This window comes from Nannospalax galili, unplaced genomic scaffold (assembly GCF_000622305.1).
Source record: "Nannospalax galili isolate Female #2095 unplaced genomic scaffold, S.galili_v1.0 scaffold786, whole genome shotgun sequence".
Taxonomy (NCBI): domain Eukaryota; kingdom Metazoa; phylum Chordata; class Mammalia; order Rodentia; family Spalacidae; genus Nannospalax; species Nannospalax galili.
Genome location: NW_008355774.1, coordinates 1699747 through 1723989, shown reverse-complemented (window position 1 = coordinate 1723989; position 24243 = coordinate 1699747). Strand labels below are relative to the sequence as shown.

General features: G+C 42.4%; 1 protein-coding gene and 1 pseudogene across 3 annotated transcripts in view; one reads left to right on the top strand and one right to left on the bottom strand.

Moving 5' to 3' along the window:
• Nucleotides 1–24243, top strand: part of Arih2 (ariadne RBR E3 ubiquitin protein ligase 2) — a 65091-nt gene that overhangs the window by 33017 nt on the left and 7831 nt on the right. For all 3 annotated transcript variants that reach the window (XM_017803209.2, XM_008853222.3, XM_017803208.2), the window contains 6 exons: nucleotides 13222–13289; nucleotides 15785–15848; nucleotides 19081–19231; nucleotides 19908–20029; nucleotides 21523–21632; nucleotides 23910–24027. In XM_017803209.2, the coding sequence (XP_017658698.1) occupies nucleotides 19120–19231; nucleotides 19908–20029; nucleotides 21523–21632; nucleotides 23910–24027 (462 nt within the window). In that variant the 5' untranslated portion in view covers nucleotides 13222–13289; nucleotides 15785–15848; nucleotides 19081–19119. The remainder of the gene's footprint in view (nucleotides 1–13221; nucleotides 13290–15784; nucleotides 15849–19080; nucleotides 19232–19907; nucleotides 20030–21522; nucleotides 21633–23909; nucleotides 24028–24243) is intronic.
• On the bottom strand, nucleotides 498–1325 carry LOC108491768 (annotated as a pseudogene).

Here is a 24243-nt window from a genome sequence, read left to right as displayed (position 1 = left end):
TGGAACATAAGCAGAATATTTTTCTTGCTAAGATATAGAAATGCAAGTTCTTTTTAAATTTTATGGAAAGGTAAAATATGTTTATAATGGTGGTGGTTCTACTGTTATTATAGAGTGGGCCAGGAAAACATAGATATCCTGGGGGATATGCTGTAACTCTTTGATTAAGGTGGTGGATACTAGCAAAAAATAAAAGAAAAAAAGACATAGAAGACAAGTGAATGGGGCTTCTCTCTCTTTTTTTTTTTTTTTTTTTTTTTTGGTCTTTTTGAGACAGGGTCTCCTGTAGTCCCAGCTGACCTGAACTCACTATGTAGACCAGGCTGGCCTTGAACTCACAAAGATCCACCTGCCTCTGCCTCCCAAGTGCTGGGACTAAAGGTGTGCACCACCACGCCTGGCCTGAGGCTTCTCTTTTATCTTAGCAACATTTTAGATGGAATCAAATTTAAACAAATTTAATAAAGCAGTGCACTGTGCTTTGTTGAGACTTTGATTCAGCTCTCAAATCTGTTGTTTGATGCAGTCTTCTGTGAGAATGCTCAGAAGGTGTCATAAACAGCAAATCTAGCCAGACATGGTGGCATACACTTAATCCCAGCACTTGGGAGGCAGAGGCAGGTCGATCTCTGTAAGATTGAGGCCAGCCTGGTCTACACAGTGAAACCCTGTCTCAAAAAAACAACAAACCTATTTTTAGTGTGACGTCATTCGTAGTAACTGTGTCTGCATGGTATTGATAGCCAACCACTATTTTTGGAGGAAGTCCTAATCTTTTCTTGTAAAACTTCCCTATATGTGTAGTGGCTTTTCTGTTTTCACATTCAGTAGTCCATATTGCTATTTTATCACCTATAGCACTAATGTTCAGTTCTAACCTTTCCTTGTATATACTACCTATATGTGGAAACCAGCTTCTCTGTTTTCATATTCAGTCATCCATATTGCTATCTTGTCACCTTTAGCTCTAAAGTTAACAACTCCAGATACATTATGACTATAATCATCAAAAGATTCAGTAAGCACAGCAGGGTCTCTAGTCAGAAGTGATGGAGGTTACTTCCTTTCTGCTGTTTGTTCAATGTAACTAGCTATTGTCCTCCCTGTTTATTGTTCTCATCTTCCCACATAGCCTCAGTCCCGTCCTTTAAAAGTGTGTAGTCACAGCTGGGGATTAAATTACTAGTCAACTTGATTTGATTATATAGAATCTTCTGTAAAGGAGGTTTAATACAGTATTCTTGTTTAGCACCCTCATGATAGGTTTTTTTTCCTCTTTTGTAAAGGGGGATTAGGATGAGTGGTTTGGGTTCCACAGTTGCCATTTTAGATCATCTTCTTTCTAACTTTATTTTGAAGTTTTTTAAACATAGCAGTTTTTCCTTGAAGAACCCATACTCATATTTGTGTGTGTGTGCCTTATTCTTTTGTTGATCATCTGTCTTTTAATCTCTGCTTAAGAACAATGCTAAAAATATCTTTTCTGGGCGCAGAGGCAGGCAGATCTCTGTGAGTTACAGGCCAGCCTGATCTACATGGTTCCAGGCCAGCTGGGGTTACAGGGAGGCTCTCTTATAAAGACCCCCATATATATATGTGTGTGTGTGTGTGTGTGTGTGTGTGTGTGTATGTGTATCTTTCCCACCTGCTTCAAAATATTTTAAAATTTTTTCATTTTAAAGAATTGTACAGGGCCTAGAGAGATGGCTCAGCAGTTAAGAACACTGGCTGTTCTTGCAGAAGACCAGCACCCATGTGGCAGCTAACAACTGTCCATAACTTCAGTTCCAGGGGATCCGACAGCCTCTTCTGTCCTCTGCGGCCATTGCACGACATGGGTGCACTTATCTACATGCAGGCAATACACACACAAATTTATTTATTAAATAAAGTATTAAAAAAAAAAGACTTGTACAGTGGCCACCCATATAACTACTGTTAGTGGTGTCCAACTTTTGACATTATAGTGTGGTGATGCCATGTACAGAAGTGTTGGACTGCATTCATAGCTATCCTGGGATGTGGCATATGGCCTATGAGATGTGACCTGTGGGCCGGGCCACAGATTGAACACACTTAATAAATTACACAGTTGCCAGTCTTTCATTACACTGGCTTCATCACTTACCTTATTTATTTATTAATTTATATATTTATTGGTCTTTTTGAGACAGGGTCTCCCTTTTACCCACAGCAGTCCTGGAACTCACTACATAGACCAGGCTGGCCTTGAACTCAGAGAAATCCACCTGCCTTTGCCTCCCAAGTGCTAGGATTAAAGGCGTGTGCCACCACCCCCGGCTTATTTATTTTTATGAAGGGTCTCACTGGGTGACCTTGGCTGGTCTGAAACTCTATGTAGACCAGGCTGACCTCAAACTCACAGAGATCCAAATGCTGGGACTTAAGGCATTTGCCTCCATGCCTGGCATTTGTTTATTATTTTATTTTATTTATTTTTTTATTTTATTTTATGTGTGTATTGCCTGCATGTAGGTAAGTGCACCCAAGTCATGCATTGCCCACAGAGGACAGAAGAGGCTGTCAGATCCCCTGCAACTGGAGTTACAGATAGTTGTTAGCTGCTATGTGGGTGCTAGGATTCAAACCCCGGTCTTCTGCAAGAACAGCCAGTGTTCTTAACCACTGAGCCATCTCTCCAGCCCTATTTGTTTATTTTTAATGTGTACAAGTGTGTTGCCTGCATGTATATAAGTGCACCTGTGTCGTGCAATGCCATGGAATTTAGGAGTGCATCGAATTCTGTCAAATTCCCCTGGAATTGGGGTTATGGATGGTTGTTAGCCACCATGTGGGTCCTGGGAATAGGTCCTCAAATCAGTGTTCTTAACTGCTGAGCCATCTCCAGCACCTTTTTTGGTCTTTTTGAGACAGGGTAGCCCCAGCTGGCCCGGAACTCTCTATGTAGACCAGGCTGGACTCTGCTGTGATTAAAAGCATGCATGACCACACCCAGCTTGTTTCCAACTTTTAACTATTATAAAATATGTTGCTATCCATGCCTTGGACTTAATATGGACATTACTTTCATTTCTCTTGTATAGATGTAGATATCCAAGGGCAGCATTGCAGGGTCACATGGTGAGCATATGCTTAACATTTTAAGAAACTGCCAAACTGTATTCGAAGATGGCTATAATGCTTTGCATTATATAAGGACTCTAATTTCTCTACATCTTTGGTATATTTGGGGTTGTCAGTCTTTTGGATTATTCATTCTTGTCTGTGTGAAGTGGTACCTTGTGGTTTTAATTTGCACTTCTACTGATTCTTGATATCATTGTCATTGATATAATTAGTGATCATTCCTTGTGCCTCTTTGCTAATCATTTAGTCAAACTTTATTTTTTGGTGGCCAGATGTTGAGATCTTGCTCATTAAAAAAAACTGAGTTACGGGACCTGAAGAGATGCCTCAGTGGTTGAGAGCACTGGCTTTTGCAGAGGACCAGGGTTCGATTCCCAGCACCCATGTGGTATCTAACAACTGTAACTTCAGTTCCAGGGGATTCAGTGTTCTCTTCTGACCTCTGTGGGCATTACACGAGACAGATGCACTTCCACACGTGCAGGCACTATACTCATACATATAAAAAAATTAAAAATATTTTTTAAATTAGGCCTATAAGGCTGGTAATATAGCTCTGTGGTAAGACCATTTGCCTAGCTAGCATGTACAAAGACCTCCATTCAATCTCTAACACACACACATGTTGGGGCGGGGAAGGCTTTAAAAAGTTAAGGGTTTTTTGTTGTTATTGTTGTTTTAAAGACAAGGTTTCATTATGTCATCTGGTCTGGCTTTGAACTCAATATATAGACTAGGTAGGGCTGAACTTGGACTGCCTACTGGGGATTATAGGCATGCACTACCACACGTGACCTGATTTGTGTTTCTTTTTTCTACGTATGGGTGTTTTACCTGCACCATGTGCATGCAGTACCCATGGAGGCCAGAAGAGGACATCTGATCCCCTGGAGCAGAAGTTACAGATTACTGTTAGCCTCCATGTGGGTTTTGGGAACTCAATTTAGGTCCTCTTCAAAAGCATCCAGTACTCTTACCTCTGAGCCATCTCTCCAGCCCCTGTGTTTCTTACTCCTGAGTTATAAGAGTTCTTTATGAGCTGATCATGCTGGTGTGTCTACTCAGAAGGTAGAAGCAGGATGATTACGAATTCCAGATCAGCATTGCCACATCAGACCCTGTTATGTTCTAAATTAAGTCCTGTCTTTTTTTGTTGTTGTTGGTTTTTTGGGGGGGGGTTGTTTTTGTTTAGATGTTCTCACTATATATCCCTACCAGGCAGGCCTAGAACTTGCTGTGTAGACCAGACTGGCCATAAACTTGGAGTGATCCTCTTATCCCAGTACTAAGTACTGGAATTACAGGCATGTACTACCAAACCTGGCTCATTCTTTTTTTAGGTTTTCACATTTGGATACATGAATTGTTTCAGTTAGTGGGTTTCTTTTTTTTTTTTTTTTGGTTTTTTTGAGACAGGGTCTCCCTATAGCCCCAGCTGTCCTGGAACTCACTATATAGACCAGGCTGGCCTTGAACTCACAGAGATCCACCTGCCTCTGCCTCCCAAGTGCTGGGATTAAAGGTCTGCACCACCACGCCTGGCTTTTTATTTTTTAAAAAATCTTGTTTGTTTGGGGGTTGGGGCACAGTCTCCCTGTAGCCCTACCTGGCCAGGAACTTGCTGTGTAGACCAGGCTGGCCTCCATCTCAGAGATCCACCTGCCTCTGCCTGTGCTGGGGTGCTGGGATCAAAGGTGTGTGCCACTGTGCCCACCCAATTTGTTTTATGTAAACAGTTGTCTAATTTTTCCAGAACCATTTGTTGAAAAGCCTGCCTGTTCCTCTATGAAATTGACATTGTTGAAAATTCACCCTGTGGACTGTTTTGTTGCAATAGTATGTTTTCTACCTTTGATCTTCTCTTTCAAGATGGCTTTGGATATTCAAGATGTATCCCATTTCCACAAATTTTAGGATCTACTATTAGTTTGTACAAAAAGCCTGCTTTGATACTGATTAGGTTTTTGTTTTGTTTTTTTTTAATTTTGGCTTCAGTTATGTTCAGTCTATGACTGGTTTTTCCAGGAAGGTAGCAAATGCCTATATATGACCATTGTACGTTTTTGAAATGTGGACAGTTTTTTGGAGTTATGCTGCAAGTTTAAAATACATGCTGGCCTTTCAAATTTAAAAGCCACACCAGGTGTGGTGGTACACACTTTTAATCCCAGCACTTGGGAGGCAGAGGCAGGAGGATCTCTGTGAGTTGGAGGCCGGCCAGCCTGGTCTACATAGTGAGTTCCAGGACAGCTGGGGCTACAGGGAGACCCTGTCTCAAAAAGACAAAAAAAAGCCAGAAAGCAGTTCCTTGGTATTATTTTATGGGTTATATATTAACATTTTGGGTGAACTGGCCTAAATACTGAATGCTCTTTTTCTGTTTGTAGCTAAATAAAATTTTGATTTTTTTATTTGCCTTTTTTTTTTACCTTGATTTTTTTTTTTTATTTGCCTGTGTTGCTTTAATGAATTCACGAAGTGGTTTTAGTAGTTATGTAGATTTTCTATGATTTTTCTGCAGAAATACATAAAATGTTTCTTCCTTTCTAATCTTTATCTCTTTTCTTTTTCTCGCTTTCTTATACTAAGATCTGAATATAATGTTAAATGAGAGTGCCATCCTGCCATTTTCCTCAGGTCGTTCACTTTTTTCCTAGTTTACTGAAGTCTTTGGCTTCTGTTGTTACTGTTGTTTTTCTGTTTATATTAACAAATGGTTTGTTATAGTACCATAGCTGATACATTCTCCCACACATACACCATTATGGGGTACGTAGTAAGTACTAATAAATGCCTGATTTAGGACTGTGGCTATAACTCAGTAGTTGCCTAGCATTCATGAAATTCTGTCCCCAGCACCATATAAACCAGATGTGGTATCACATGCCTATAATCCTAGCACTTCAAGAAGAATAGGCAGGAGGATCAATAGTTCAAGGTCATCTTCTCCTACTTAAGAAGTTGAAGACCAGCCTGTACTACATGAACCTTAAGTCAAAAAACAAGAGCCTTTTGGGGTTGGAGAGATGACTAGGCTGTTAAGAGTGCTGACTGCTCTTGCAGAGGACCCAGGTTTGGTTCCCAGCACTCACATGGTAGCTAATAGCCATCTTTAACTCCAGTTCCAGGGGATCTAACACCCATTTCTGACCTCTGAGCATTGCACGACACAGGTGTACTTATACACATGCAGGCAATACACTCATATACATAAAATAATAATAAATAAAAAACTGGGGTTTGTTTGTTTCTTTTAAAAAGCCTTGGGCTAGAGAGATGGCTCAGCATTTAAGAGCACTGACTGCTTTTGGAGAGGACCCAGGTTCAATTCCCAGCACCCACATAGCGGCTACAAACCATCCTTAACTCCAGTTCCAGGGGACTCCGAAGCCCTCTCTGACCTCCAAGGCATTGCACGACACAGGTGCACTCACATACATGCAGGCAATACACCCGTACACATAAATTTTTTTTTAAAAAGCCTTAAAAAAAAGTTGTGTGTGTGCCTTTATGTTTCTGCCCTCATGTGAAAGCCAGACGTTAGCTTCTGGGTCATTCCTCAGGTTATCATTCACCTTTGTTTTGGATTCACAATCTCTCACTGACCTTGAGCTTGCCAATTCAGCTGGGTAGATAGGGTAGCAAGCCCCAGAGGATCTGCCTGTCTCTGCCTCCCTAACATAGTTAGTACATAGCCTATCTTTGAAGTTCATTTTGAGAATGTAGAGTGGAGAGGTCCAGATAGTAGACAATATCAATGCAAACTCTTTTTTCCATTGTCCAGGTGATGATGAGGCTTTCTTGATGGGAGTGCTGAGGAGAGGACAGACTTAGAGATTGGTAATGGAATGAAGAGGAAGTTGTAAGGAAGGTTGAGACATGAAGGAAAAACCAAGTGCTCTACCTTTTATAATATTACAGTTTGAACACTGGCAGCAGTTCCACAAATAGAAATTCAGCACTTAAAATAAAAAGTAAGCTGAGTGTGGTGGCTCTCGCCTGTAATCCCAGCACTCAGGAGACTGAGGCAGGAGGATCACCATGAGTTCAGGGCAGCCTGACTTACGTATGTACTGAGTTCCAAGCTGGCCTGAGTTATAGAATGTTACAGAATGAAACCCTGACTCCAAAAAAAAAAAAAAAAAAAAATCTATTAAGCCATTTGAGGTTAAAATCAAGAAGAATACATCGAGTTTTGGTGGTGGTGGTTGGTTTTGGATTTTGATGCAGGGTCTCACTCTGTTGGTCCCGACTGGCCTAGAACTCAAAAGAGATCTTCCTTTCCCTTTTCCTGGTTGTGATTGAAGGTGTGGGTCACTGTGCCCTATCAGCATAAGTATTTTGTTGTTGTTCTCCCCTCAGACTGGGATTTTTTTCCTGCAGTATATACTACAGCCGGGCTGGAGAGCTGGCACAGCTGTTAAAGGCTTAGACTCACAACCAAAAATACAAGAGTTCAGTTCCTAGCACCCATGCTTGTCCCTCCAGCTACACCCCTTTTAAGCCGGGTGTGGTGGCACAGAGACAGGCAGATCTCTGAATTTAAGGCCAGCCTAGTCCTCATAGTGTGTTCAAGGCCAGCTGGGAGACCCTGTCTCAAAAAGTCATGTGTGTCCCGTCCCCCCCCCCCCCCCAAAAAAAAGGAAAGCTTTAAGGGCTAGAGAGATGGCTTGTTAAGAGTGGCCGCTCTTGCAGAGCACCCAGCTTTGGTTCCCAGTACCATCATGAAGGCTAGCAACTGTAACTCCAGTTCTAGGGGATTTGACACTCTAGTCTGACCTCCATATCATTGCACTTCACATAGTGGACCTAGTATGGAGGCAAGACACTCATACGCTTTATCGTGTAGTTTAATGTGATTTGGAGGGAGGATAAGAAAGCATATCTCTGCTATTGATAGTTTTGCTTAAATTCATTACATCTTTGATTCATGAGCTTGTGAATGCCTAAATTGTTAATCAAAGATAGTTTGAATTTGTTTAAGTGAAAATGAGATTCATCCTGGAGAATAGCAGAATTGAAATAGTGAATGGATTTGCCTAGAATAGTGACTCATTCCCATTGAGAAAGAACCATAAAGCCTATTCTTAAACTTCTGATCTTCCTCCACCTCCCAAATGATGGGATTACAGGTGAATGTTGGAATTACAGACCTGTGTCTTCTTTTTTTTTTTTTCTTCTTCTTCTTTTTTTTGTCTTTGGTCTCCCTATAGCTCCAGTTGGCCTGGAACTCACAGAGGTTCATCCACCTGCCTCTGCTTCCCAAATGCTGGGATTAAAGGCATATACCACCATGCCTGACTGTCTTGGTTCTATTGCTGTAATAAAAACTGATCAAAACCACCTTCGGGAAGGAAAGGGTTTATTTTAACTTACAACTCCTGAGTCATAGTTCATCACTGAGGGAAGCCAAGGTAGGAACTCAGGGCTGGAACCTGGAGGTAGGAGTTAAAACACAGACCATGAGGAATGCTGTTTACTGGCTGCTGCCATGGTGGATGTCAGCCTGTTTTATTATGCAATACAGGACTATCTGTCCAGGGGTGGCACCACACATAAAGGGCTGGACCCTCCCACATCACTCAACAATCAAGAAAATGCCCCCCACACATGGCCACAGGCCAGTCCAATGTAAACAATTCCTCAATTAAAATTCCCTCTACTCAGGTATATGAAGTTGAGAACTGAAGCTATCCAGCACAACCACCATACCACCTCACCAGGTTTTTTCAGGGCTGGAGATCTCATAATCCCAGGACCTTGAGCAGCTAGACAATTGCTCTACTAACTGAGCTATATCCCCCACCCCACCCTCTTTTTGTAAGTTGATCCAGTTTTGTTTTTTGTTTTGTATTTTGAGACAGGGTCTTTGTATAGCCCCAGCTGGCCTGGAACTTACTATGTAGACCAGCTTGTCCTTGATATCACAGAGATTCTTGTCTGCCTCTGCCTCCTGAACACTGGGAGTAAAGGTGTGTGCCACTACAATCAGCCCTTATTGGGGTTTTGTTTCTTTGAGACAGCCTCACTTTGTAGCTCTTGCTGGCCTGGAATTCAATGGAGCTCTGCCTGCCTCTGCCTCTGCCTCCTAAGTGCTGGGATTAAAGGCATGCCACTACCACAACCTGGCCATTTGGGGGTCTTGTCGTTGTTTAAATTTGTGTCTATATCTATGTGAGTGAGTGCCACAAGTGTGCAGGTGCCCATGGACAGCAGAAGAGGGCATTTGATTTCTTGAAGCTGGAGTTACATAAGCCAGTTGTGAGCTGCCCAATGTGAGTGCTAAGAACTGAACTTGGGTCCTTTAGAAGAGCAATAAGTGCTCTTAAATTACTGGGCCGTATCTTCAGCTGCTGTTTTAGGTTTTTTGAGACAGGATCTTGCTATGTAGCCCAGGCTAACCTGGAACTCTGTATCCTAGGCTGGCCTCAAACCGGCAGTGATTTCTCTTGCCTCAACTTACTGAATGTCAGAATTACAGGTGTGAACCACTATGTGCAGCCAATACTCTTAGTTTTTCAAGAAGAAAATTTCTAGTCCATAGCCCTTTCCTCAATTAGTGATTCTAAGATAAAAAAGGCATTCATAGACAGGGCATGGTGGCACATGTCTTTAATCCCAGCACTTGGGAGGCCAGCCTGAACTACTTAGTGAGTTCCAGGCTACAGGGAGACCCTGTCTCAAAAAAGACCAAAACAGAAAAAAGAAAGCAGGCTGAGCACCAGCCAGTAGAGCAAGCCAGGAAGCAGTGCTCCTGCTTGGTCTGTGCAAGGAAGGAAGGAAGGAAGGAAGGAAGGAAGGAAGAAAGAAAGAAAGAAAGAAAGAAAGAAAGAAAGAAAGAAAGAAAGAAAGAAAAGGCATTCATAAATAAATTTGTCCTTTTTTGTTGTTATTGTTGTTGTTGTTTTTGTCTTTTTGAAGCAGGGTCTCCCTGTAGCCCCAGCTATTCTGGAACTAAGTAGTTCAGGCTCTCCTCGAACTCACAGAGATCCACCTGCCTCTGCCTCCCAAGTGCTGGGACTACAGGCGTGTGCCACCACGCCCGGCATAAATTTGTCTTTTAAGTCTCTTACTACATGTTGACTGTTAAGATCTGCAAGTTTATTCTAAGCACAGTATCCATCAGTTGTATGTGTTCTTCCTAAGTCATTAGAAGTTTTTGAATTTCAATGAATAATTGCTTTTCTGGATCCATTTTCCATTCGAAAAGATTTAGTAGTTCTTTGATCACAGTACCATAGCAGGAATTCCTTGGGGGGTGAGGGGAGGGGGTGACTAGAGAAATGGTTCAGTGATTAAGAGCACTTTCTCCTACTCTTGGAGAAGACCCAGGTTTGGTTTCCAGCACCCCCATGGTAGCTAGCAGCTGTCCCTGTATCTATACGCCCTTTTCTGGCCTCTACAGGCATTGCATGTGTGGTCCATTCACATACATGCAAGTCCAGTAATTTTCTTGGCGAGAGAGAGAGAGAGAGAGAGAGAGAGAGAGAGAGAGAGAGAGAGAGATTGATTGATTCCTCTGGGACTGTCAAAATGATTCAGCAAGTAAAGGTACTTTCCCCAAAGCCTGACAACCTGTGTTCAATCTGAGGAACCTGCATGGTGGAAGGAAAGAACCAATTCCCACAAGTCCTCTGACCTCCACAGATGTGACCATGGCATGCGCGTGCCCATAAACACAGGCACAAGCACATGCACACACACACACACAGACGCGCATACGCACACAAATAAGTATAATTGGAAAAAAATTTCAAGGAAAAAAGATACCTCTTGATTCAGCTGAAAATAAAATGAATGTAACACTGAAAGGTCTCAAAAGTGCAGGGCCTTTTACAGTTGTGTAAATATTAACTGTTAATAGGTTTGGGGTATATTGGTAAGCTCTTAGAATATTATATAGTCATGGTATGAATGCTAATTGATTCCTGAGAAAACTCAGTTGTTTAGCTGGTACTGATTTTCACATTTAATGTGGCTTCAATTCATCTGCAAGGTTTGTGCTGGCCAAGAGGTCAAGATGGCTCAAAGAAGGCACCGTTTCCTGGGGGAAAACTGATGTGTGGAGGGAAGTATTGAAAGAGTATCATCAGTTCATTCTTGTGACCTAAATTAGTCAGGACACTGCCTCCCTCCTAAGACTACTTTTAAGAATAATTTCTTCAGCTGGGTGTGGTGGCGCACGCCTTTAGTCCCAGTAGAGGCAGGGACAGGTAGATCTCTGTGAGTTCCAGGCCAGCTGGGGCTACAAGGAGACCCTGTCTCAAAAAGACCCCCCCCCAAAAAAAGAATAAATTCTTCTAGAATACCACTCATTCCTTGTCTTTTATCCCTATGGTGCTTTCAGTCCAGGGTTCCTTAGTACCAGGCATTCTATAGATTGTCCTTGTGTCTTTTTTTTTTTTTCTTTTTTCTTTTTTTGGTCTTTTTGAGACAGGGTCTCCCTGTAGCCCCAACTGTCCTGGAACTCATTATGTAGACCAGGCTGGCCTTGAATTCACAGAGATCCGCCTGCCTCTGCCTCCCCAGTACTGGGACCATAGGCGTGCGCCACCACACCTGGCTCCTCCTTGTGTCTTTTAACTGAATGTATTTTATGTGTCTGGGTGTAATGCCTACATGTATCTAGGTGCACTTGTGTTGTGCAGTGCCCACAGAGGTCATAAGAAGGTGTCAGATCCCCTGGATCTGGAATGACAGACAGTTGTTAGCTGCTGTATGGGTGCTGGGAATTGAACCTGGGTCCTCTGCAAGAGCAGTCAATGCTCTTAACCGTTGAGCCATCTCTGCAATCCCTGTTTATTATTTTTATTTATTTTTTTTTGTGTGTTTTTGAGACAGGGTCTCCCTGTAGCCCCAGCTGTCTTGGAACTCACTATGTAGACCAGGTTGGCCTTGAACTCACAGAGATCCGCCTGCTTCTGCCTCCCAAGTGCTGGGACTACAGGCGTGCGCCACCATGTCCGGTTCTCTGTTTATTATTTTTTAATTGTATGAATGTATTGCCTGCATGTATCTAAGTGCATGCATGTCATACAATGCCTGAGGAAGCCAGAAGAGGGCGTTGGATCCTCTGGAACTGGAGTTAGAGATAATTGTTTGATTTCCATATGGGTGCTGGGAATCAAACCCACGTCCTCGGCAAGAGCAGCCAGTGCTCTTAACCACTGAGCCATCTCTCCAGCCCTCTATCAGATTTGTACTGGATTATTGAGGGAAAAGGGTCCCTGATTGTGTGTATCAATTGTGGACATGATATGGGCTTTTCTCTTAAACCCATGTGTTATTTGGCGATCCTAGTAGCATCTGCCAAAGAAGGCTAGTGGGAAGTATGTGCATCTGAGTCTTTTATGAGTATATTAATGAATTGTTGACTCTTTCCAGTTAATAAGATATTATGGCCATAACATACAGATGCTGTTCTTTTTTTTTTTTTTTTTAATGTGTATGAGTATATTACCCCCATGTAAGTGCACCTATGTTGCTGCATGTAAATACACCCATGTCATGCGGTGCCCGCAGAGGTCAGAAGAGGGCATCAGATCCCCTGGAGCTGAAGTGAGTTGCGGACAGTTGCTGCCACTGTGTGGGTGCTGGGACTCGACCGTGGGTCCTGTTGCAAGAGCAGCCAGTGCTCTTAATTGCTGAGCCATCTCTCCAGCCCCCCGTTTTGTTTTTTTTGTTTTAATTTTTGTTGTTGTTTATGGAATATGTATCTGGAAGTCAAAGCCTGGAGGTGTTATGTGAGTACAAGGCCTGACTAGAAGCATACTGGATTTGGCCTCCTGTGGCAGCATGAGAGAACATGTCACATTTGGGATGCACCCTTTGATTATATTTATTGAATAGCACATTATTGTTAATACGAAGGATGGTTTTTCTTAAGTTTCAAATGAAAGTAAGTAATTGTTATGAAAAAAACATTAATGAAAACAAAGTTTAGAAAATCATGATCTATAAAATTGTTAAGAGTGTAAAAAACTTAAAAGACAGAACTAAGAAAGAATTTTGAAATCAAGTGTGGACCTAGCACAGTGGTGAATGTTTCTCAAACTGGAACACGCTAAAGGAAATTGCAAATGTAATTTGATTTTTTTTCCCCCTTTCTTTCAGGTATCCCATTCCATTGCAAAACTTATATTAGTTAATTTCCACTGGCAAGTCTCAGAGATACTGGACAGGTAAGAGAAAGACGATAGTGTTGCACATAGTATACTTCTCTGCCTTCCCACCCACTGTAATTGTTTACATGTGTATGAGTGTTAGGCCTGCATGTATGTAAGTGTGTCTGTGTCATGCCCACAGAAGTCAAAAGAGGGCATCAGATCCCCTGGAACTTTAGTTACAGATGGACAAAAGAATAGGTAACTGTCCTTTGAGAAGGATGGTATAAAATGTAACTATTCACATATAAAGTTGAAGAATGCACCAGGAGGTTGTTAGCCTCTATGTGGGTGCTGGGAATCAAACCCAGGTCCTCTGCAAGAGGAGCCAGTCCTCTTAACCACTGAGCCATCTCTCCAGCCTCTAGACATCCTTTTCTGTAAGCATATTATGAACAGTATATTATGAACATTATATTAGAACATGTTCTCGTCTTTTCACCATATTCTTCAGCTTTAATGGTAGCATGGTATTTCATTATACAAGTGTTGCATACTTTTTCTAAACCTGTTTTTGGACATCAAATGGTTCAAATCTTCTGTCCGTATGTGATAAACCTTTTCTTTTTTGGTCTTTTGAGACAGGGTCTCCCTATAGCCCCAGCTGTCCTGGAACTCGCTATGTAGACCAGGCTGGCCTTGAACTCACAGAGATCCACCTGCCTCTGCCTCCTGATTGCTGGGATTAAAGGCATGCGCCATCATGCCTGGCAAACCAATTTTTTTTTAAACTTAATATTTTTATTTTATGTGTATGTGTGTATTGTCTGCATGTAGGTAAGTGCACCCGTGTCGTGCAATGCCCGCAGAGGTCAGAAGAGGCTGTCAGATCCCCTGGGACTGGAGTTATAGACAGTTGTTAGCTGCCATGGGGGTGCTGGGATTTGAACCCTGGTCTTCTGCAAGAACAACCAGTGTTCTTAACCGCTGAGCCATCTCTCTGGCTCCATGATAAACCAATTTTAATTTGCAATAAAACCTTGAAAAATAATTGTAAAAAACATTTTTTTTTCCTGTGTCACTTTCGTTACTGTTGTTTTAGTTTGGTTTTTTGAGACAAAAATCTTCCTATGTAGCCCAGGCTGGCCTCCCAGAGTGCTAGGATTACAGGCTTACACTCCCACACATGTCTTCAGTTGTTGAGTTTTATTCAGAATTCTTTTTTTTTTTTTTTGTCCCTTTGGTCTTTTGAGGTAGTGTTTCCCTGTAGCCACAGCTGCCCTGTACTCGGTGTTGTAGACCAGACTGGCTTGATCTTACAGATCTGCCTGCTTCCCGAGTGCTGAGATTAAAGGCGTGTGCCACCACACCCAGCTTTGCCCTTTTATTTTGAAATAGGATTTTGTCAAGTTAATCTAGGGGCTCTTCAACTCCCTCTATAGTTCAGACTGGCCTTCAGCTTGCCATTCTCCTGCCTTCGGCTTGCCATTCTCCTGCCTCCATAGAGTCTAGAGTATCTGGAATTACAGATCTGTGCCACTGGGGCCAGGCTAAGAAGGATAATTATTGAGATGGGGGCTGCTGTGTGAACTACAGGAAATTGGGCATGGTGCTCCTCCTGTCTACCTCTTGAGTGATTAGAATTACACACATGTGCCACCATGGTTTATGCAATGCTAGGTATCAAGTCCGGGGTCTGGTGCATTCTTCAGCTTTATATGTGAATATGGTTACATTTTATACCATCCTTCTCAGAGGACAGTTACCTATTCTTTTGTCTAAAAACCTTTTTGAGGGGCTGAAGAGATGACTCAGTGGTTAAGAGTGCTGACTGTTCTTGCAGAAAACCCAGGTTCAAATCTCAACACCCACATGGCTGCTAACAACCATCTGTCTGTAACTCCAGTTCCAGGGGATCTGAAGCCCTCTTCTGTTCTCCTCGGGCACTGCATGACATGACAACATGGGTACACTTACACATGTGCAGGCATAACACTGATGGACATAAAATGGAAATAAAATACTTTTTTTTTTTGAGACAGGGTCTCCCTGTAGCCCCAGCTGTCCTGGAACTCACTATGTAGACCAGGCTAGCCTTGAACTCACAGATATCCGCCTGCCTCTACCTCCCGAGTGCTGGGATTAAAGGCGTGCGCCACCACGCCCGGCAAAAACACCCCTTTTTGAAGGCTAGATATAGTGGCTCATACCTGTAATCCTAGTATTCAGAAGGGAGAGGCAGAAGTATCACCACAAATTCAAGGCTGTCCTGGTCTCTGTAGCAAGTTACACACACACACACACACACACACACAATTTTGGTATTCAGCACTAAGGAAGTTTGGTTCAATGGGAAAATAATAAGAAATAACCTCAAACTCATTGTGTCAAATAGACTGACCTCAAACTTGAGGTGATCTTTTCACCTCCAAATATTGGGATTATAAGCATGTGTCATCGTGTCAACAAGGTAAAAGACAGTTCACCACAGCTCATAGTCTGCCCTGTTATTTCTGAGAGGTAAAAGTGTCTTCAGTTTCTGATTTCCTTTATTTCTGCATTTTGTTTTGTAGATACAAGTCTAATTCTGCTCAGCTACTCGTTGAGGCGCGAGTTCAGCCTAATCTATCAAAACACGTGAGTGAGATGTCTTTGAATGGCTCTCTGTGGCTTACCCATGTCAGTGAGAACCAACTTTGCTTTGTTCTGTATAGCATGCCCAAAATCTTGTTCTGATCCTAATTCTCCCACAGTTTGAAAAGTTTCAGGTTGGTAATGTCTATCTCAGTGGTTGAGCACTTGCCAAACATGCATGAAGTTATACAGATAGGAAGTAATTCATTATCTATCCTGGGGCCTTTTTCAGCATTACTTTAACTTCCTGTATGCACTTACAGACAGCCTATATACCCTTTTGGATGCATTGGTGTTCCTGAGATCATTATATACCTCTGATTCTGCTTATACTTTCTTTGGTCTGGATTATTTGAGCTCTATATCTGTCTATGCTTATAGGCATGGAAGTTACTCTTATTAGTAATTTATTTTGTATTTGCTTAATTTTTTTGCCTTTTTTTTTTTGTGTGTGTGTGTATTTGCTGTTATTTTTTTTAAAAATTTGTGAGTTTTGAGACCAGGCTGGCCTCAAAGTCACAGAGATTTGCCTCCTAAGTGTTGGGATTAAAGGTGTGTGCCACCATGCCGAACTATTTACTTTTTTAAAAAATATTTTATGTTTTTATTTTATGTATATGAGTGTATTGCCTGCATATGTGTAAGTATACCTGTGCCATGCAGTCAGTGCCCAAGGAGTCAGAAAAAGGCATTGGATTCCCTGGAACTGCAGTTACAGACTATTATTAGCTGCCGTGTGGGTGCTGGGAATCAAACCCAGGTCCTCTGCAAGAGCAGTCAGTACTCTTAACCACTGAGCCGTCTCTCTAGGCCCCTAGCTATTTACTTTTTTTTTTGGTCTTTTTGAGTCAGGGTCTCCCTGTATCCTCAGCTGGCCTGGAACTAGCTGTGTAGACCAGGCTGACCTCAAACTCACAGAGATCTGTCTGCCTCCTGAATGCTGTGATTAAAGGCATGTGCCACCACACCTGACTCCAGCTATTTACTTTTTAAGAATTTATTTTCATGTTTATTTTGTGTTTTTGAGTATTTTGCCTGTGTGCCTATGGAGGCCAGGAGAAGATGTAGGATCTCTTGCAGCTAGAGTTACAAGCCAACCATAAGCTGCCAGGTGGTAGGAATGAAACCCAAATCCTCTGCAAGAGCAATATTTACTCATAACACTTGAACCATCTCTCCAGCCCCATAAATCACTTGTTTTGTTTTGTTCTGGTCTCACTATGTAGACCAGGCTGGCTTTGATGCACAGATTCACCTGCCTTTGCCTCCCAAGTGCTGAGATTAAAGGCGTGTGCCAACACCACTCTGCTATAAATTACTTTTAAGACCCAAGTCCAAACCACCTTTTTTTGTACATTTATTTGTTTGTTTGAAACAGATCTTACTGTGTAGCTCTGACTGGCCTAGAACAAGCTTTTTAAACCAGGCTGGTTTCAACTCAGAGATCCTCCTGCCCTGCCTCCCAGGTGCTGAAATCAAAGGTGTGTGCCACCACACTGACCTTATTTTTTTATTTTTTAATTTATCTGTTTACTTATGGTGTATCTGCCTGTTCATGCAAGCATGTTATAAGTGAAGCCTAAGGTGGATGTTGCTTTCTACCTGTTTTGAGATAGTGTCTCTCACTGAACCTGAAGCCCTTTGATTAAGCTAACCTAGCAGGTCAGTGAATTCTGAGGATCTACCTGTCTTCACCTCCACAGTACTGGGATTATACATCTATACCACCATGCCCAAATTTTTTTTTTTTTTTTTGAGTTAGGGGATGGGGGGCAGGGTGTATGTTCATGTGTGCATGTGACTGCAGGCTTGCGCATGCCGTAGCATGCCTGTGTATGTCAGAGGACAACCTCAGGTGTTGGTCTTTGCCTTCTACCTTGTATGATTGATTCAGAACCTGTTGTTTAGTATTTCATAAGCCAGACTAACTTCTGGGGATTCTCCTGTCCCTGCTTCTGAATTCACCATAGGCACAGATACTACTGCATACAGCATTATGCGGGCTCTAGAGATCCGAACTCCACTATGCTTACATGACAAGTGCTTCTATATTTTATACACTGAACTGTCTCCCCTGTCCCCATGCCCAGCTTTTAGCATGGATGATAGGGATCAAGCCCTCATCCTTGTATGTTAGGGGCTTTACCAACTGCCCTAATTCATATTTTCTTTCCTACCATAGGAAGTATGTAAATAATGGACATAAGGGCCAGAGAGATGGCTCAGCAGGTAAAGCCTGAAAACCTGAGTTCCGTCCCCAAGACCCACATAGTAAAAGGAGAGAATTGACTCCTGAAAGTTGTCCTCTGGTTTCCACATGTGTGCCATGGTACATAGGTGCACACACATATTCACACAAACAAAAATGTAATAAAAACATATAATGTATAACAGTTTCTTATGTATCTAGGAGGCCGACAAATATTTGTTGAATAATTTTCAAATGAGGACCGTATTAAAAGAACTCTTAGGAAGAGAGAAATGAGACTTAGATCACCAGATATTTTTGCAACCTCTTAGGAGAAAGATTTCCAGAAGCATAGTTGGATAAATGTGAAAATTCAGTCAGTCCATTTCCTCAACTTGTTTTTTGTTTTCCTAGTGAGCCAAAAAGAATCTAAACTTGTAAGTAGACTTTTCTATTGGTTTATATTTTAACAGAGTCCCCACATTGTCTGCCTGCCATGGTGTGTAGCATGGCATAGATTCTGGAGTTCAAGCTTTGTAGTCTTTTGCCCACATCCTAGAAAAGCTCTTTCTCTATCCATCCAAATTAAAAGACTCTTCAATTGTATTAAAATGACCTTGAAGGGTTTTGGAAATCCTGAAATCCTGTTTTTCAATCTAACATTCTAAACCACTGTAGGTGTTGATTTCAGCCTTCTCTTTTTTTTTTTTTAAATTGAGCCTGGAATGCACTATGTAGAACCAGACTCACCTCAATCATACAGAAATCCACCTGCTTCTGCCTCTGGGTGCTGGGATTAAAGGCGTGTGCCACCACTCACAGCTCAGCCTTCTTTCTGATTCTCTGAACCCTTTCTAGTATCTGCTTTTATCTGCCTCTTTTTATCCCTACCCCGACCCTCTTGGCACTCAAAGTCCAATTGTAGTTGGGTCTGAACACTGGTAGTTTCAGGATCACCTTTCACATACCCAGCTGCACCAGGCCTACTCATGGCCTTCCCAGACTTGAAAGCTACTCTTTGGCTCATGTGGCTCTACCTCTCTCTAGGTCCCCACAGCCCATACCCCTCACCACTGTGCAGTGTGTATGCAGTTTGTACGGAAGGAAAACCTACTCTCTCTGGCCTGTCAACACCAGTTTTGCCGAAGCTGCTGGGAGCAGCATTGCTCAGTACTAGTCAAAGATGGTGTTGGTGTGGGTGAGTCTGCACAGAACTTATTTAAAGCTGAAATAAAGTTTTTTGTCTTTCACTTTGCCTTTTCATGTACTCAAGGAAACTTTTCTTCTAAGATTGACAGGTTTTCATTTTCAGATCTAGTGGTTTCCAAATGTATCATACTGGCACAGTTTAGTCTCTAGTAGAATGAGAAAATTATAGATAGTATCTTCTCTCAGCTTTTAAGAGAATTTCCCTTTTAGATACCTGCCATATCTTGATTCCCCATGCTGCTGATGAGGTTATATATATATAATTTGATCACTAGCTACCAGGAGTATTTGCTATTCTGTGACTTGATTATATTGAGACTAATTAGTACCATGTTAATTGTTTATCTATAAAATCTCATATATTAAGCTGAACATTGTGGCACATGCCTGTAATCCCAGCACTTGGAAGGTAGAGGCAGAAGGAACAGGAATTCAAGACCTGCCTCAGCTATATAGGAAGTAAAGACCAGCTTGGTCTATAGGAGATCCTGTCTCAAACTTCCCTACCCCTTCACTTCACCCCCCCCCCAAAAAAAAACCCAAAACACCAAAACTTCAGTGTATTAGTGAAAACTAAATTGTTAGTCGATAACTTTGGGTTTTTTTTAGTGGTACTTCTGATGATATGGGTAGTTGGCAATAACTTTGTTATCTTTGTTCAACAGGAGTCTCCTGTATGGCTCAAGACTGTTCACTCCGAACACCAGAGGATTTTGTGTTTCCATTGCTTCCCAATGAAGAATTGAGAGATAAATACAGGCGCTACCTCTTTAGGGACTATGTGGAGGTATGACTAGTCATGGGTTTTTTTTGCCCTCTGTCTTCCTGGGCCTATAGTTTACAAGGCTGCCTGCCGTTAGATGATAGTAGGCTTTGGAGTCAGACAGACCAGTGTGTAAATCCTAGATCTATTGCTTCCTGGTTATGTGACCACTGACATATGAATTTACCTCTTAGTCTTGGTTTTTGCTTTCTTAGAATGGACAGACATCCCAACTTTATATACAGTTGCTTAAGCAAGCTGTCTCGTTTTCTGTACAATTCAGCACAGAGAAGGATTTATCGCCGGGCATGGTGGTGCAAGCCTGTAGTCCCAGCACTTGGGAGGCAGAGACAGGTGGATCTCTGTGAGTTCAAGGCCAGCCTGGTCTACATAGTAAGTTCTAGGCCAGCTGGTGCTGCAGGGAGACCCTGTCTCAAAAGACAAAAAAAAAAAAAGAGAGAGAGAGAGAGAATTTATCATTTGGTTTTGTTTTAGTAATTTAAAAACTTGTCCAGGCCAGGTGTGGTGGCACATGCCTTTAATCCCAGCACTGGGGAGGCAGAGGTAGGTGGATCTCTGTGAGTTCAAGGCCAGCTGGGGCTACTGGGTCGACCCTCTCTCAAAAAAGACAAAAAAAGTCCAGCCTGGTCTACAGAGTGAGTTCTAGGCAGCTGGAGCTATAGGGAGACCCTGTCTCAAAAAGACCAAAAAAAAAAGAAACTTGTCCAGAATTCCAGCAAGCTTAGTTTTGGATTCCTTTCCCTTTTTTAGGCTACCTGTTCAGTTTTGCTGATTCCATGCAGCATAGTTTTCATCTTTGTCTTTTATGCCCTACCTTAATAGTATATTGGATTGGTCTTTCTCTTGTCTCATGTACATGCACGGTAACCAAAGGCCTTATTTCTGGCATTATTTGCTGCCTTTGGTAGATTCCTGAGGATCCTTGAGCCCTTGAGCACAGGTAACTGAGCTGAATTCCTTTCCAGCCCAGGTCTCCCTGTAGCCTCAGCTGGCTGGAACTAACTATATAGACCAGGCTGGCCATGAGATCCATCTGCCTCTGCCTCCAAACACTGGGCTTAAAGGTGTGTGTCACCATGCTGGGCACATAACTTTTTTTTTCCTGACACAGTTTCACTATGTTGACTAGGCTGATGCTAAGAAATCCTTGCACCTCAGTCTCCCAAGAAGCTAAGTAGCTAGAACTACAAGCACACACATCTATACGCACGCAACCTAAAGGTATAATTTTGTATTCTTTTTTTTTTTTTTTTTTTTTTTGAGACAGGGTCTCCCTGTAGCCCAAGCTGTCCTGGAACTCACTATGTAGACCAGGCTGGCCTTGAACTCACAGAGATCCTCCTGCCTCTGCCTCCCAAGTGCTGGGACTACAGGCGTGTGCCACCACTTGGAAAGATCAACTTGGAAAAACAGAGGCATTTGAGCATTCAAGGATATCTCTTTTGGAGACAATGACTAGAGGATATCCTCATTGTTTCTCCTTTGTGTATTCACAGAGTCATTACCAGCTCCAGCTGTGCCCTGGTGCAGACTGCCCCATGGTTATTCGGGTACAGGAGCCTAGAGCCCGCCGAGTGCAGTGTAATCGGTGCAACGAGGTCTTCTGGTAAGAGGGAATGAGTGCTAAGCAATTCTGGGCTCATGGGCCATCCTCCTTCAGAGTACCTCTGTTGCTATATGAGAGAGGTGGGATATCTGTTCTAGAAGAGCACTGTGCTCCAACTGATTGGCTTTGTGCTCAGCATTTCATGTTCTACAGTGTATTTGATAAATGCCCAGATTCTATAGATGAGGGCAGGTTTGGTTTGGTTATGTTTTTGAGATAGGGTCTCACTATGTAGCCCCAGCTGGCCTAGAACTCACTGTGTTTCCCATCCCAATCTTGCCTGCCTCTGCTTCCTGATTGCTGGAATTAAAGGCCTATACTACCACACCCAGCTTGTTTGTTAGACGTCTCTCTTTATGCTGACCTCAAACTCACAATGTAGCCAAGGATGACCTTGAACTTCTGACCCTTCTCTACTCCCAGAGTACAGGGATTCTAGGCTTGCACTACCATGTCCCGTTTAGTCAGTGCTGGAAATCGAACTCAGCTATATGGGTTATATGCATGCTGGGCAAGCACTCTACCAACTGAGCTATAGTTCCACTCTGTCTTGCCTAACTTATAAAATGAATTCATGAGTGAATTCTACATTTAAAAAACATCAGTAAAGACCTAATGGGTGATAGGCACTGTCTTGATTACTTTCCCTCCATTATCACAACTGTGTGAATGACTCTGTCATCCTTGTGTTCTAAGTGAGGAAAGCAAGGTACAGAGAAAATAAATTTGCTAGTAAATAACAGAGCCATAATTTAAATTCAGATCTTTTTTTAGAATGTGTATGAGTGTTTTGCTTGCATGTATGTAAGTGTACCACATGCATGTAATGCCTGCAGAAGCCAGAAGAGGGTGGATCCCCTGGAGCTGTCCTATGAGTGCTGGGAATCAACCTCAGGTCTGTAAGAGCAGCCAGTGCTCTTAACTACTGAGTCATTTCTCCATCCCCTTTTCTATTTTTAGCTTTTAAGTCTCAGATGTAACAGGACCCTTCAGATTTTTTTGTTTTTTGTTTTAAATAATTTATTGAGAATTTCATACATGCATATAAGGTGTTTAATCAAATCCATGCCACTCCCTCCCCTCCAACTCCTCCCATATCTCCCCATCAGTTTTTTCTAATAACTTCACATTCTCTTCTTTTTTTTCAATGGGGCTTTTTGCTACTCTTAACATTCCCCCCTCTGAATAGGTAACCCTAAAATCTTTTAAGGATTAGATAAGTGCTTCCACATATTTTCAATATTTCTGGCCTTTGGAACGGGGTATGTTGCTAAGAGACCCAAGGACATTGTGACTCCAAGAAACTGGCTACTTTTCTTTGGGGTCTTTTTACACTAACTGCCTAGCCAGTTCCTACCTCCTATTCTTATCACATGATACTCTGAAGCAGTTACCCAACTTGCAGATAGGGAATTGGGATGCAGACCACTCTGGCTTCTTCCATGCTGAACAGAGACGCAGGGTAGGGCAATTGGGGTACCCCTTCGTTGAGGACCCTTCAGATTTTACAAGTTCTCACATTTGTGCATCTTTAGATCTTAATGAAGGGATCTTAGGTACTTATCTTGCCTTTCAAGAAGCTGAGTTCAGGGCTGGAGTGTAGCTCAATTGGTAAAGTGCTTACCTGGCACACATAAAGCCCTGGGTTTGATCCCTAGCACCACATAAACCGGGTACGTTAACTGACTCATTCCTGCAATCCTAGCCCTCAGAAAGTAGAAGCACAAAGATCAGAAGTTCAAGGTAATTCTTGACTACATAGTGACTTGGAGGCCAGCCCTGGAGGCCAGCCCTGGGATACATGAAACTGTTGCAGTAAAAGGAAAAACAAAAAACCAAAAAGCTGGGCTCAGGGTTGGTAGTATTTTTTGTTTTGTTTTGTTGTGTGTGTGTGCGTTTGACTTTTAAAGAGTTGATGACATCCAAGATGTTTAAAGAGAAACACTTCACATGGGCCTTCTGAGAGCATGTCTTAGGCTCAAGTTGAAGAAATATTCATACAGTTTTCATTATAATCCTGGATAACTAAAGCTTTCAAAGGCCTCAAGAGGTGATTTTTTTCCCCCCCGAGACAGGGTCTCAACCATGTAGCCCTGGCTGTTCTTGAACTCACAGACATCCACCTGCCTCTGCTTTCTGAGTGCTGGGATGAAAGCCATGTGCCCCGCCTTTTTTTAAAGCTCTAATTCAGGCTCTGTTGGCTCAAACAAGAGGAAAATTTGAAACATCAGACCTTGACTTGACACTTACTGGAATGTATTTCTTTTCCAATTTAAGTTTCAAGTGTCGACAGATGTATCACGCCCCCACAGACTGCGCCACAATCCGGAAATGGCTCACGAAATGTGCAGACGATTCTGAAACGGCCAACTACATTAGTGCTCACACTAAAGATGTAAGGACCAAATCTTACCTTTGTGGATCTGTCCTAAGTAGTGCTGCCCAGGGCCCTTCACTGGTGATTGGCCAACTGAGAGCAGAATACACAGTCCAGGCTCTTACTGGGGACTGTGGACCCAGACCTGGCATAGTTTTACCAGTTTATCCTAAGATGCTTTAGATGCATTTAACAAAATTCCAAATTATTTGATAAATTTTGACCCAAAGGAGA